Genomic DNA, 14919 nt, shown 5'->3' on the forward strand with positions numbered 1-14919 from the left:
AAAAAACTTTTTACATTGAATAATCATCCAAAAAACTAGATTTAATTACATGACCCTAAAATATTTTACACTGTCACTGCATCAAAATTAAACTCTTAAAACAAACACCAGAAATGCTTACCAAATTTATATAAAGATTACATCTCTCATAAAACATATCAAAAGTATGAAAAACAGCAAGATTGCATGCATTTTAAAATAATAATAATAATAATAATAATAATAAAGCGCTAGTACATGAGGATCAAAGAACCAATTTTTCTTCCTTTTTTGGTTTCCTTCATCTGGCACAACAATTCTTCCATCTTCTCTTCAATTAATTAGGGTGGTTCCGGCAGCCACCAGGATGAGAGGAGAGGAGGCGGTTTACAGTGTTCATTCAACTTTAGTATTATTTGCTGATTCGTAAGCAACATCGGCAGCAGAAGTATCCATATCATTCAAGCCTAATTCTTCATTTTGCTCCCATGACCTCTCATACTCCTCAACTGCAGCAACCAGAGCAATGAAATTGCCACAACAGAAAAACATGACACAAGAATATATTAAGATGAAGAACGATTCAACCAAATGAATACAAGCAACCAATAATCAATAAATACACATCATCATCATCTTTGCCATTATCCACATCCATAAAGGGCACAGAAATATCGTCCATCAGTACACAGTTCAAATAGGAGTGTCAACTGTCAAATGCAAGAATTATCATTCGAGATTCGAGAACATTATTATTGGCATGTTCTAGAAAAGAGTATATTGAAATGACATGATTCATTGGTCAAGCATATTGAAATCTGAAGGTTACAACTGTACCACTACATAAGCAAGCAGCATAAGGTGATTAAACCAAGAGCATAAATTTTTATTTATTGGTTTGGTCTTGAATTCAGTCCACTTTAATGCAAATAATAGCATATTATTATCATCTCAGTAACTTGACCATATGAAGCAGAATACGCTGATGCATGTTGGGCAATGGCTAGGACCAAAGACAAAATATGTATTCAGATTTTAATTTCAAACTAGGGAAATTTGAACTTCATTAAGCATGTCTTTATGTCTAAGACTGTTGAAGAAACACTTACACGTTAATTGATTGTCGTCTTTTAAATCATCAGTTGCAGGTGCTATAAAGGAATTGGCTAATGCATCATCAAGAATTAAAGTCCAAGGTTTTTCCAAGCTAAGAAGCTGCACACACAAAAATATAAATAAAAAGATGCCATTAGGTAAAAGTCCTTCAAGGATAGGAATCTACTGATTGTATGACAGCAACTGCTTATTAAGCACTGATATTTTAGAAAGCATCTGAACTCTGTTGGAGGTCAAAAGTAGAATGCTTGTTCCCTGGGAACAGAAAATAGCAAGTTTTGTGCTCCACCATGAGAGGAATGAGGAAAGCAACTGTTACTCTGCGAGAATATATGCTACGAGAAAATTATTCCTATTTAAATTATTCCTATTTCATAAAGAAGACGCTCTACCTTGTCTAGCTTTTCTTTAAAATCTAGCCACTTGCTTTTTCTATTTTCATCCAAACTATCACCGAAAGTAAATCCATGGACCCTCTGAAGGCCTGCAAATGTACAGGATTAAAGCCAGCATAATGAATATTACATATATAAATGATAAAGTAGAGCAAGGAAAATAAACTTATGGATGAAAGGAAAACAACTTAAATTCAATTTTTCCAACACATTAACATTTAACATTTAGAAGCCTGTTCCAACATACTTGATGCAGATTATTCATATTGGAAAGAATATTCATGTTAGAGGTGGTTGAAATTTGATTACTTTGTACATTTGAAGCTCAACTAAATCTATGCACAATACCATTTGTCTTTTCCTTTTCATGCACAAATATGAACACTACAAAGATCCTATCATGAGAGGATAGGTTGTCCTGTTATTATGTGTGCATGCAAATGTGTGGGGTGATGTGACAGAAAGAGCGCACTTACTTTCGTTAATTTTTGTAATCAAACCTTCAACAGTTGAAACCAAACCCCCAAGGGTGCCACTTGCCAATTCCAATTCAAGTTCAGGAATTTTTACACTTGCAGTATCAGACTAAAAAAAGAAGATAAGACAAGGTTAATAATGCCTTAAAATAATATATAAATATGTAACAATTATTGAGGGACAATTATATTTTTAGGACTCATACCACAGAAAATCAACAGTTGACAATAGATAAGCGTGCAAAAGAATGAAGAATTCATATGTAAAGGTACTACATTTTTCTTACAGGTTTATCTACATAAGTATCATAAAAGCAGTTAACAAAGTTGAAAACAGGATACATTGATAGCAGGAAAGCCATTTGTGACAAAAGCTCTTAACAAAACCATCAATTTGAAGCTTCGGAAATACAAAACTTATGATTCAGTCTGCTCATAGCAATTATAGTTTCATTGAAGTATCATAATAAATTAATAACAAATCATAAATTAAATAAAATAGACAGATTTACAATTTTTGAAAGCAAAACTTCAAAAGAATCCAGGGAGCTGGTTTCTCTTTACTGAAAGCAAAGATTTACTACCATATTCATATTTGAATATCTAATTATTCAAACTCAAACTACCCAACTGCATGTGTTGCTATTATAAAGGTGCTCACATACCTTGATTACATCACGATTTAAGTCGTTAACATTTTTCACATGAAGTGAAATTCTTTTGCCTTTTTCAGAAATTCGTCCACCTGGTTTTAACTGCATGATGAAATAAATAATTATCTCGGCTCTCAAGAGAGACATCTACACTCGAGAAATCAGAACATACCTCGGAGTTGCGGTAGCCACAAGAGTCACATGTGGATGCCATTACGATTACTTCTTGAAAGTATGGAATATCTGTGAATTGTTAAGCTTAACAAAATGTATAGATAAAGTAATGAGGCAAATTGCTCACACATGTTCTGCCAATATTGCAGAGTTTTTGAAAAGTGAGTCACTGTTACCAAAGCATTCAAATGAAGCTCTTGGCATACATGTCACCCTATAGACATCAGTTTGTAATTTTTTTTTATCACCAATCTCGAAATTAATCTTGGGTAGCTAGCCTGAATCCAAAACTAAGGTTAAACTATGAGGGTGTTTAATTTGTGGTATTTAGCTATCAAAATATATGAGATAAAATTTCAACTGAAAAATACACCATGGACTCAGCTAGGAACAAAGGAAAGCATAAGCATGTAAATTATTAAGGCAAACCAGCCTTATATAATTTTGGATTTCATTACTAAAGTATTAATCCTTCAAATCAAACAGTTCAAAGTTTTAAACCATGATTTCCGTTGATGGTAAAATGGACAATCCTTCTAACAAATTTAAAAACACAAAAAAACATACAGAAAGTGGTATAAAAGTAGTAAAAGGATACTGGTGACAAACATTCTAGTCTCACACTTAGTGGCACAAGCACCACAAGTTGAAGGGAAAGTCATCACCTGTCGTTCACAAGCAACATGTCACTCACAACAAAATAAAGAAGAGACCCAACCCAGGTTTTCAACAATACAAAGTTCAGCATTCATACCTCTTCCGGTGCAGTGTATCGAAATAAGGCTTCCGCAATTTCTGAACTACTACTCTGTGCAATGGCTCGATGACCAGCAGTTGCCCCTACAGATCCATGTGGCTCTCCCCTCACTTGATCAGTAACCACAGCATTTCCCCCTGCTTGTGCTTCATTGCGAGTTCCTTCAATCTGTGTAGAATCAACAAGATATCCCAACAATGCTTGTTGCTCAGGGGTTCGGTCATAAAACTTGATGGTCAATGATGGATCAGATGATGGTGCAAACCTGTTCAGAGTAAACAGAGGTAGCCAATGCGTTCAACTGATGTAAAGGAAGCACTAAATAGAGGCACCAAGCTGTCTAAATAACAAATACAGTTCAAAGTGGTATACAATAAAGATATATGATACGATGTGAAATAATATGGAGAGAACTAATGTAATACAACAATTTGCAATCACTTACGGATTTTCAACAAAGCTGTTTCCAGCAGGATCATCAAGAATAAATGTGAAGGCTGACTCTCCAGTAGCACAGGCTCGCAATTTCACCAAGAACTGATCAATGGCTTCAGCTGTCTCTGGAGACACTTTCTATAAGACAAAATCTTATATTAAGTTACTGAATGCCAAATGTCACATCAAAAAATGAATAAAAAGCAGAAAAAAATTTGTACCCTGCGCTCCTCTTGAAGGGCCTGAAGCTCATCAGCAGCTCGCATTAGTATGCCTTCCACCTACAGCCAAAAAAAAAAAAAAAAAAAAAAAACTCAATATCAACGAATGGATAATGGGTAGTATTTTTGCTTATGGAATTATGTTTTGACCGACCGAATTAAAGAAAACATAAACATGTTCATTTGTTCATTATAACTCAGCTAGATCAATTGAAGGTCAATTCCTAAAACGGTTTTGCATAAGTGAATAACTTTGGCCAAAATCAATTATTCAATTGCATAAAACACTAAAGCCGGATATGCATGTCAAAAAGAAGGCCATATTCACTGAAAAATGAAATGTCAGACAAGCAAAAAAATGAAATAAAAGAAAAAAAAAAGACATCATCAATCATTCAATCTTCAAAATTAGAAAAGAATAAATAAAAATATGTATCAAAAGTACCGTTGAAAGACTACCACGCTGAGCCTCTGGTGGAATCTCAAAATCCAACTCTGGAATCTGCATAATCACATACATATAAGTGGTGTGTCTATCATGAATTGTACAAACAATTCAAAACATCAGAAAACAGAACCACATTACTTATTCACAATTTTATATTCACCAAGAATCACTAATTAAAATGGTGCATAAACAAATATAATACAGGATCCTCTAACTAAGACCCTTGGCAAATATACTGCTAATACAGACAGTTCACGAACCAAGCAGTAGTCATAAATATCACAACAAAATATGCACACACAGCAAGACCAATAAAGTAAAAGTCACAACAATCAAGCATTAACCTACAATGTAAGGTCAAGCACATGAAACAATCCATGCCAGCTCTACCAAATACCAAATTTCATAGTCAGGTCTTTTTTAATTGTTATCGTATTGTATGTTACGGCATTCCTCTATGTCTTCTAATCAGAGCAACTTTTAGATATAGCAATGTCAATGCCAAGGACAAAGATGCCACCGATGAGCAGCAACAGCATGTCAAGACTTGAAATGAATCACAATGCCAATAAGCCAAAGTGTTCATAGTTTATACAAATATAATAGGGACTGAAAGAATCGGAGAATGTAAACAAAGTTTAGAAAAGTACAGAAAGATAAGCATCATCAGCTTAAGTACCTTAATGGTAGCAGATTCTGATTTTACCACTTGTCTGTCAAGCATCTGCATCAAATGACACAGGCAGCAAAGACCATTTTAAAAAGGAGAAAAAAGATGAGTGTGCAATGTGTTTAGGAGCTCATATGAAATCTAGTCATCAAAAATCCCCAAACCTAAAATAAGGGTGCAAAAACATAAGTAATGTCCATAAAATTAACATTTTGAACAAATGTTAACAATTCTACTTCCAAAGATATTTCTATGTCTTCCCATTTAAATACTTTGGTCAGGCACTAAGGGTTAAAGAATATGACATCTTTCCCCTTTCTTCACAAGCACACCAATATCAACTTTTATCGAGCCACTATTCATTATGTTTTCCTTCGCATTAGTATGTCATTTACTTCAAACTTGTTACATAATTGACCCCTCACTAAAGCATATGTCTATTTGGCTAAAAACGGAAGTATTCTGAATAAATGAACAACAGCAAATGAATCTGCATCCTAGACCTGGTCAATAGTGTAAAGAAATTCCAATGTGGAGACTCACTGTTGGATACCTCACTAGTAAACCATGTGATGAGACATGGAAGGCTTGAGCACATCCACTCAAGTCAATCTTGTATAAACCTTAAACAGAATATTATGTTTATACTATGTTTTAATCCATCCATTGGCAACATTAGTTTGTTCAAACTAATATAACTAATTTCTAATCAGGGGAAGCCAAACACTAATAATTCCATTCAACACGACCTTTGGATTGTCAGATGGGATCTGCAGAGTGTAACAGCAACCACGCGGTTGAATTTCACCAGCAAACTGTACTTCATTGTTCCTAATGGGCAAACAAAGACACCAAATGAAATTAGAGCAAGCAATCACATTGCAGCCAATAAACATAGTTCATAGTGAAGAGCAACTCACCTCTCACCACAATGAGGACACTCAAAAGCTGACAACAAAATCTGCACAAAAGTCAAAGGCAACAAAGCATTACGCTTACATACCATAATCACCAATTCATGCTTCAAAATTAATCATTTAATTAAAGCACACAATAAATTCCTATTTAAAAGGCAAAGAAAGAAATTATTGAAGCATTACCATAACTCCATAAGGATAAAGCACACATACCTTTCTGAAGTGAGGAATTAAGGTGAGTAAGAATCTTGTAATCCCCTGCGAAACACAACAGAAATGAAATCAAACTCACTCTAAAAGCGGACATTGTTAAAGTGGAATCCAGCTCACACAGCAATAACCACAGAAACAAACAACACACAAAAGAAAGTGAGAAATCAAATAACAAAAAAAAAATCAAAGGCTATGAAAGGAGGGAGAGAGAGAGAGAGAGAGAGAGATTACATTTTCACCGCAACGCATGCAGAGGCTCTCAACGTTGTAGAGGGGAGCATCACCTTCCTCTGCAGTAACAGCTTCAACAACCGATCCAACGTCCACAATTTCCTCGCGTTTCCCGCTACCACCATTGCTGCTGCTGCCTTCCATGTCTGGATTTATCCAAGCCAAGGTTGTCAGCAACGAGTTCATATACATGCACAGAAGGAACGATAAACGTAGAAACGCATCACTGAACGCAAGTCCCACAAAAATCCTTATGATGGCACATAATGTAGTAACGCAGACTCAAGCAAAAATAACCAATGTAGTAATACAAATATATAATGGCAAATACGGAAAAGATAAATAGAAAATCACCAATCTCATGTAATCACACAAAATATCACAAAATATAAGTAATAAATCATAAACCATAAAATAAAAAATACATTCACAAGTTTTTGAAATAGTCTTAAACTAAGATTAGTGACATCCAAAATATGTAACACCACCTACTAAATTAAAGTGACATCTAAAGTTGATTTTGGAGGCCATGACCATGATCATCATCATCACTTGCAACACCTCCTCCAAGTGAAGACATTTTCCTCCTCAAAAACACCAATTAACAATCCATTAATCACATAAACAACACTAAAAGGATACTACAACATATTCACAATTTTTTAAAAAAAAAAACTATTTAATAGGATTAAATCACAATCCATATATTAATAATTTCATACATTAATTATATAAATATATATAATGCAAGATAGTAAGAGAACAGAGGAGAACTTCAGGAAGGGACTTGAACCTGAAAGAGGAGTTTGAGGCGGGGCTTACTGCGAGCAGTGAGAGGAGACAAAGGAGCGATGGCCAACGCTGGAGGAACGAGTTTCACCGCCGGCAGAGAGTTTCAGAGTTGAGACATAGGAGAAGGTGAGTGAGAGAATGATAAAGAGAGAGGCGCAGAGCAGCGTGTTACGTCGAGCTTTTCGTTTCGTTGAGGCTTCTTTCAACTTCAAACAAGAGAGCGAAAAGAAAGAGGTATTGTTAAGTTCCAAAAGAGGGAACTAGAAATGCCTAGGTTACTCGAGTTGGGTCGGGTTGGAGGAGATGGTTAGAATTGGGTCGGGTAATGATGCAAAATGTCAGACCTATTTAAAATGGCCCATTCTATTTGTGCGATAAAAGTCTTCTCGATTAGTTTAGTGGTTTATTCATTAGATTGTTTAAGTAAGTATCAGATATTTAAATTTTATTTTGTGTATATAAAATTTTTTTTATCTGCAATAAATTCTTAAATGGAGTTCAGATTTACTAAACTAAAAAAATTCTCTATGATACCAAACGAGCATGGAATGATATTGCTTAATAGTAAAAAATTCGTTTTTCTGAATTTACGTATAACTCTTATTAATTGTTTTTTATTTATTATGAATTCTAATAAAATAGATAAAATTTTACTTCAAAATTATTATCTGTAATAATTTTTTATAAACATATACGTTATTATAGTTAATGATACACATAAACATCATTATTAAATTTTATATAATAAATTAATAGAAAGATAAAATATATCCATTATTTATTATTGTTGAGGATCTAATCAAAGGTGAAACCTCTCATAGCTCAAGGGGCAATAGCTCCCTAAATTTTAATTTTTTTTTTTATAAATTGTGTGTAAATTTTGATTTAGTTTCTTTTAAAATTTTTATTTTAATCTCTTTATATTTAAAAATTAAACTTTAGTCCCTTCTCAAATTTTATGTTAGTTCTTCTCTTGGATCTAATAATTTTTTTTTCTCAAAAACTAACTAGTTAGAGATTAAAATCCTCTAACACTTAATTATCATCTTATTTAAAAAAAAATTATTATCAAATAAGTAAGAATATGTTTAATTTGTATTTTTATGTTTAATATTTTTTGTTTTTAAGATTAAAAAAAGAAAATAAAAAATAATAAAACAAAAAATACAAGGTCCAGTTTGGGTAACTAACTTAATTAAGCTCCTTTTGATAAAATAACTTAAACAATAAATAACTCTGTTAAAAGTAACTTATAAATAAGTTATTTTGTGTTTGGATTTTTAACTCTAAAAATCCTTATTTTAAAGAAATGTAATGAAAAGTAGAAGTATTATGAGAGAAGTCATTTTTTTTAACTTCTCTATAAGCTCCAAAATAGCTTCTTAGAAAGTTGCAATTTGGTTTTGAAAATTGCACCCGACATTAATACTACTATTTTTCATAAGTCAAAAGTTAAAAAAAGCTCCTTCTAGAGTTTCCAAACGGGCCCTTACTCTTTTTTTTTGTTAATTCTCATTTTTCTTCTTTTGCACAACATTCATCGTCCCATTTACGTCGTTTTTCTATCAATAGTTAAGTACTACTTTTCCTTTTAATTAAACTACACATAAACACATAAAGAAACATATATGCATATGTATGTAGGTGTAGTTTCTGATGGTTAAGTCCATCTAGTGGCTACGATGACTACAGGCGTGGCATATATGATATTTGACACTTGGAAATGGAAAGTTGGGTTGACTGTAACTATGACCTGTTTATGTTGCGATAAATTCATTAATCAAATGGGATAAAGTTTATGCCTTTACTAAACATTCGCAGAGATATAAAAAAAATAAAAAATATACTAATGAAACATTAATTTGAATAAAGAGTAAACTACTATTTCTATCCACGAAAGTTTTAAATGCTGACAAATCTACCCATAAAAAACAAAAATTACCATTTGTACCCATAAAACATGAGTTTCATATAACAAAATTATCCAAATACTAAAAAATCATTTTAAAACTCCAAATTACCCTTTTCCTAACCCTAATCTCAACCCCCTTCTTCCAAATCTCATCCCTTTCTTTATTCTTTTCAAAAATTTAACCACCTCCTTCACCAACACCACCACCATCTCCACCGCCACCAACCGTTAACCTCACCTTTCTCTTTTTCCACAGCCATAAACAACAATGATAGCAATGATCCTTTGCTTCTTGCAACCTTTGCTTCCTGCAACTGCTCATCTGCTCTACGCCTTGCATTCTTCTCCTCTTCTATCACAAACACGCCGTCACTCATTCCTCTTCTCAACCACCTCCATTTCGATAACTACCACTCTTTCACTATCTCTTACCTCACCACTAAGTGCGGTTTCTTCCATGAAAATGCTCTCAGAGCACACAAGCATGTTCTCTTTGACACCCCATCAAGCCAGATTTTGTCATCTCTTCTTCAAAGCCCACAGTTTCTCACTCTCCCAAATCACCACCATCATATGCAAGATTCCTGTGTTACTCACATGCGACCCACCAAAGCGATCTTGCCAAAGTTTCAATTTTTAGCATCTAAAGGTGCTTCTCCTTCTGACATTGTATTGAAAGTGATGGAGGAAGGGTGGTGATGGTAATGGCAGTAATAGAGTGTTGATAGGATTTGGGATTGGAGAAGTGATGATGAGAAGTAAAATTAAAAGTTAGAGTAAAGTTGTTGTAGTTTATGGCTGTGACAGTGGAGAAGGAGGAAGATGAGGTTGACGGTGATGGTGGCGGTGATGATGGTGTTGGTAAAGGAGGTGGTAAAATTGATGAAAAGAATAAAGAGAGGGTTGAAATTTGCGAGAGGCGTATTGAGATTAGGGTTAGGAAAAGGGTAATTTGGGGTTTTTAGGTTATTTTTCAATGTTTGGATAATTTTGTCATATAGAATCCATCTTTTATGGGTACAAATGGTAATTTCTTTTTTTTTTGTGGGTAGATTTGTCAGTGTTTAAAACTTTCGTGGGTAGAAATGGTAGTTTACTCTTTGAATAAATTAAAATTGTGATAGAAATACTGAGGATGTAAATTATAGAAGTTGAAATGAAAGTTTCATGAAGGCACAATTGTAGTAGTTCGGAGGCAAGGTTGAGTTTGTGTAGGTGTGGAAGTTAAAGATGCGATTGCCGGTCTGAAGTTTTCGTCTGCAACTTCGTGGCGTTATGGAGTTGAGTTCATGACCAACTTGAGGGTTAAGATTCAATCGGGTCTACAATTTGTGTCTGCAATATGGCAAAGTCATCGAGGGTTGAGGTTGTGGCCGAAGTGGTTAGTTGAAGATTGGATCATCGATGCGTCGGTCGTCGGAGTAAATTTTCTTCCTCATTTTTCATTGTGTTGCTGGATTTTGGGAACGAAACTTTTATGTTGGACAATCTGATTATGTCTTATCATCTACGATAACCACAACACTAAGTAACATCACATGTCATCTCTTCATTGGGTGGTCCATTTCTAGCCACCAATAGTCACAAAAAACATAGTCACCAGAGACGTGGCCAATGTACGTATTATTAATGTTATTCTTTTATCTTAGAAAAAATTTTTTGACGAGATTTGTCAAAGAAAAAAATATTCTCAATTTTATTAGTATCAATTGTTGTTAAAATAGTACCAACTGAAAACCAGGTGATACATTAAAATTATTGTTGATGCTCATACGAAATACATTACTATTTTCTTTTTGAGTCATAAATCACAATTTTTACAAGCCTTAAAAATTATAAAATGTTTATGGAAACACAAATAGAATTAAAGCTTAAAGCGTTATAAAGTGATAAGGGTATAGAATTTAGGTCTGATTCCTTTACTCAATTTCTAACTAAACATGATATTATGTATAGAATTTTATGACCTTACACACCCTAACAATAAAGTAACGTGGAGAGACGACACAGGCATATAATAGAAGTAGGACTATCTTTATTAGTTACTGCTGCATTGCCAATGATTTTTTGAAAAGACCTCTTCATTTCTGCAGTATTTATTATTAATAAATTACCAAATTCTGCATTAAGAAATAAATTCCCTTTGAAACTCTTTGGTAAACTGTCAGCTTATTATAATCTGAAAATATTTAGATGTACTTACTTTCTTTACTTTCTTTACTTAAGACCTTATAATAAAATTAAATTTATCTTTAAATCAGAAAAGTTTTTATTTCTTGGCTATGACAATCACTGTAGGGGCTATAAATGTATGACTAAGGATGGTAAAGTTCATCTTTCAAGGCATGTGATTTTTGATGAAACAGATTTTTCATATATTTCTCTCTTTGGCAATAAAATTATAGCTGCAGATATTATTATCTCTAGTGATCTGTCCACTTTCACTTTTAGCAATTCACCACCACCTCAGAACTCCACTGCAGCATGTGATGGTTCATCACAACCCTCACCTCCTATAGACATATGACACAGAAACACCACAAGCACTTAACTGGGGAACTCTTTTTGGAGTTTTGATTTTTCTTTTAGCTACTCCTAGACAGTGGTGCTCAAAACCTTTGGCATACTCTTCTAATTGCAATTGATCTCAACTCTAAATGTTTTGTCTCAAGGATTACTTGACACAAGAACACCACAAGCATATAACTAGGAAAACAAGTCTTTGAGCTTTTAATCATGTCTGACCTCCCTAGTCATTGATGCTCAGAGCCTTGGACCTTGCTTCTCCTTTTGTCTATATTTTTTTTCAACGCTGTTTCTTTTGCTTCAAGGATTAAATTTTTGTTTATTTCAGAGAAATCATAATAATTCTCTAAATTCCCGTTCCTTGTACATTAACATTCTTTGATTAAAATTTAAATATGCACTGTTCATGTCATGCATTCATAATCACAGAAAATACCACCACATTTAAGTGAATAAGACTACTCTTCAATATAAACTCAATTTCTCATGCAATGTATCACTTATTTTTCTTTTCTTTTTAGATTCAAGTTCAGTGAGCGGTACATGAGATAAATAACAGAATGAAACTACTTCTAAAAACTGAAAGTACTAAAACCATGCAGGCAATCAAAGCAACAGAAAACAGAAAACAACAAAATAAGAATGGAAGAGAAATAGAATGAAAGGAACTCAACCACCTAAGTTATGCTGGTGGCCATCTCATTCCTCCATGAAGAACGTTCATCTTCCTTTGGTGCTATTAAAATAAGCAGAAAAGCCATAAGCTAAGCGACACAACACCAAACTTAAAGTTTTGCTTGTCCTCAAGCAAAGAAAAACTGAAAACAAAAACAAATAGTAAGATGAAAGAAGAATAAAAAGATAAAAGAACAAGAGAGAATTAGGATTGGGGGGTGGATGATTTGAAATCAGATGCGGAGGTGGTTGAATTGGGTGTCGCATGCGACGCGTACGCGTGGATCGCGAGAGTTTCATATGACGCGTACGCGTCAGGGACGCGTACGCGTGGACTTGGTTTTGTGCGAATCGCGCGAAGGCGGCTGCGCGCACGCACAACTCTCTGCTCGCGTGGTATGGGAATCAAAATTTTCAGATGACGTGTGCGCGTCATGCACGCGCAAGCGTGGATGGCCATTTGGGAAAAATGACGCGCACGCATCAGGGACGTGTACGCGTGATCAACTTTGTGCTTCTAGTACACTTCCAGCCCTAAGCCATCTCAACTCTCTGCCCAAACACTTTTTACGCCGATTTTACTTATCCACGTGTGCGCGTACTTGACGTGTCCGCGTGGAGTGCCAAAATCACAAATGACGCGCACGCGTCAGGGACGCGTACGCGTGACCATGTTTGTGCGCAAGGCACACTTCCTGCGCCACTCCCGTGCAACTCTCTGTAACTTTTATTTTTTTTTCTCGCACCCACATATGATGCGTACGCGTCAGCGACGCTTGCATGTCAGGTGCTTTTTTGTTTGTGTGTGTGTGTGTCGCCTAAAGTGTTTGGTTCCTGTTATAAAATAGCTGCATGATTAGAAAATAGTAAAAAAAATCAAATAAGTAATGAAACTACTACTACGAAAAATAACTAAGGATACGAAATTATCGGGTTGCCTCCCGACAAGCGCTTCTTTAATGTCACTAGTTTGACACTTGATTGTTAAATTTTCTTCCTTTTCTTCCAGTTGGTTAAAAGAAATGTCTCCAAGGGAGAAGAGGTGAAAATTAGTGCCCCCTGATATAAATTCCTCCGAACAAGCCTTCTTTTATTGTGATTAACTTGATTCACCTTGCTTGTTGGTGTAAAGGTTGGATTATTTTTTTTTGTACCTTCTCTTTTTCATGGGTATTTTCTTCTGTTTCTTTGTCACAATCCTCTTTTTAGTGCTTTCCTTGGTTGCCTTCACTTCATTGATTTCAAACTTTGGGTGTTGTGCGATGGTTAGAGTGTACCCTTCATTAAGAACTTCTTGAATTGGTGGTTCAATAAACTCACCCTCTATGCCACTCTCTGCTTTATTAGAGTGTAAATTCCTATCATTGTTTTCATCCCTTACAACCTCCTTTGTTTGTGCATCTTCCTCCTTTGTTTTTGCATCTTCCTCTTCTTCCATGTGTGCGGGTGGAAAGTTCTCTAATTCATTGGAGTATAAACTCCTTTGATTGATTTCATCACTTTCTTCTATAGGATCTTGCATTATATCTCTTGGGAAGAAATTTGCTTGCTCCTCTTCCTGTGACTTGATAATTGACTGCACATGTTTCTCTACATTTTTTACACTCGTCTTTATATCATGTATGAATTCTTTCATGAGAAGCTCAAGATCTGATGGTATTTGGGATGAATAAGGAGATGGTGGCTCTTGATATGCATAAGAAGGAGATGATGATTCTTGATAAGAGTAAAAAGATGATGGTTCTTGGTATGAATATGGAGATGGTGGTTCTTGATAGTTGGAACATGGAGCACTGAAGTTTCTTTAGTTTTGACTTTGCCAACCAAAATTCGGATAGTTCTTCCATCCACAATAATATGAATCACTCCTTGGGTGTGAGTAGTAACCCATGTGATCTCTCTCCATTATTTTTCTTAGCACAAAATACCAAAAAGAATTAAACGCACCATGTGGTAAACAGGAAAGCAAAGAAAAAAGAACAGAATTCTTTTCTTTTTTTTTTTTTGGAAATACTAAAGCAAAATTTAAATAAGAAAAATTAAAATAAGACTAACTAGGAAACAGCAAACTTAATTTCATAAATTAAGAAAAATATTAGTGCTATTTATTTATTTATTTATTTTTGAAAATACTAAAGTAAAATTTAAATAAAATTAAAACTAAAACGCCTAATCTAAGTAATCAAACAACTGATAGTTGTTAATCACTATCAATTCCCGGCAACGGTGCCAAAAACTTGGTACGAAATTTCTAACCACAAACTAACCGGCAAGTGCACCGGGTCGTACCAAGTAATACCTCAGGTGAGTGAGGGTCAATCCCACGAGG

At 34.5% G+C, this 14919-nt stretch overlaps 1 protein-coding gene across 4 annotated transcripts; it reads right to left on the minus strand.

Annotated features, from left to right (window-relative positions):
• Positions 1–7: 7 nt before the first annotated feature.
• LOC107639244 (uncharacterized) lies at positions 8–7797 on the minus strand. 4 transcript variants are annotated; one of them, XM_088484019.1, is made up of 18 exons: positions 7508–7645; positions 7174–7272; positions 6686–6831; positions 6455–6499; positions 6245–6285; positions 6074–6155; positions 5334–5378; positions 4652–4708; positions 4207–4266; positions 3996–4123; positions 3548–3815; positions 3392–3458; positions 2792–2862; positions 2632–2721; positions 1967–2075; positions 1488–1579; positions 1089–1194; positions 8–488 (listed from the first exon to the last, which is right to left on the minus strand). In XM_088484019.1, exons 2-18 carry the CDS (start codon positions 7232–7234, stop codon positions 376–378), a joined length of 1581 nt encoding a protein of 526 aa, XP_088340145.1. In that variant the 5' UTR covers positions 7235–7272; positions 7508–7645; the 3' UTR covers positions 8–375. The 4 variants fall into 4 exon arrangements, with proteins under 4 accessions (XP_088340145.1, XP_088340147.1, XP_088340146.1 ...); XM_088484021.1 differs by having other exon boundaries at positions 7178–7272; positions 7508–7526; XM_088484020.1 differs by lacking the exon at positions 7174–7272 and having other exon boundaries at positions 7479–7797.
• Between the last annotated feature and the right edge of the window lie 7122 nt (positions 7798–14919).

The sequence above is a fragment of the Arachis ipaensis genome, chromosome B4 (assembly GCF_059453495.1).
Source record: "Arachis ipaensis isolate K30076 ecotype BB chromosome B4, ASM5945349v1, whole genome shotgun sequence".
Lineage (NCBI taxonomy): Eukaryota > Viridiplantae > Streptophyta > Magnoliopsida > Fabales > Fabaceae > Arachis > Arachis ipaensis.

Coding starts and splice junctions, on each gene's coding strand:
- LOC107639244 (XM_088484019.1), bottom strand. CDS start 7,234: ATGATGATGATCATGGTCATGGCCTCCAAAATCAACTTTAGATGTCAC. Junction 6,500..6,685: donor GCATGCGTTGCGGTGAAAAT/GTAATCTCTCTC, acceptor TGTGTTTCGCAG/GGGATTACAAGATTCTTACT. Junction 5,379..6,073: donor TCCCATCTGACAATCCAAAG/GTCGTGTTGAAT, acceptor CATTTGATGCAG/ATGCTTGACAGACAAGTGGT.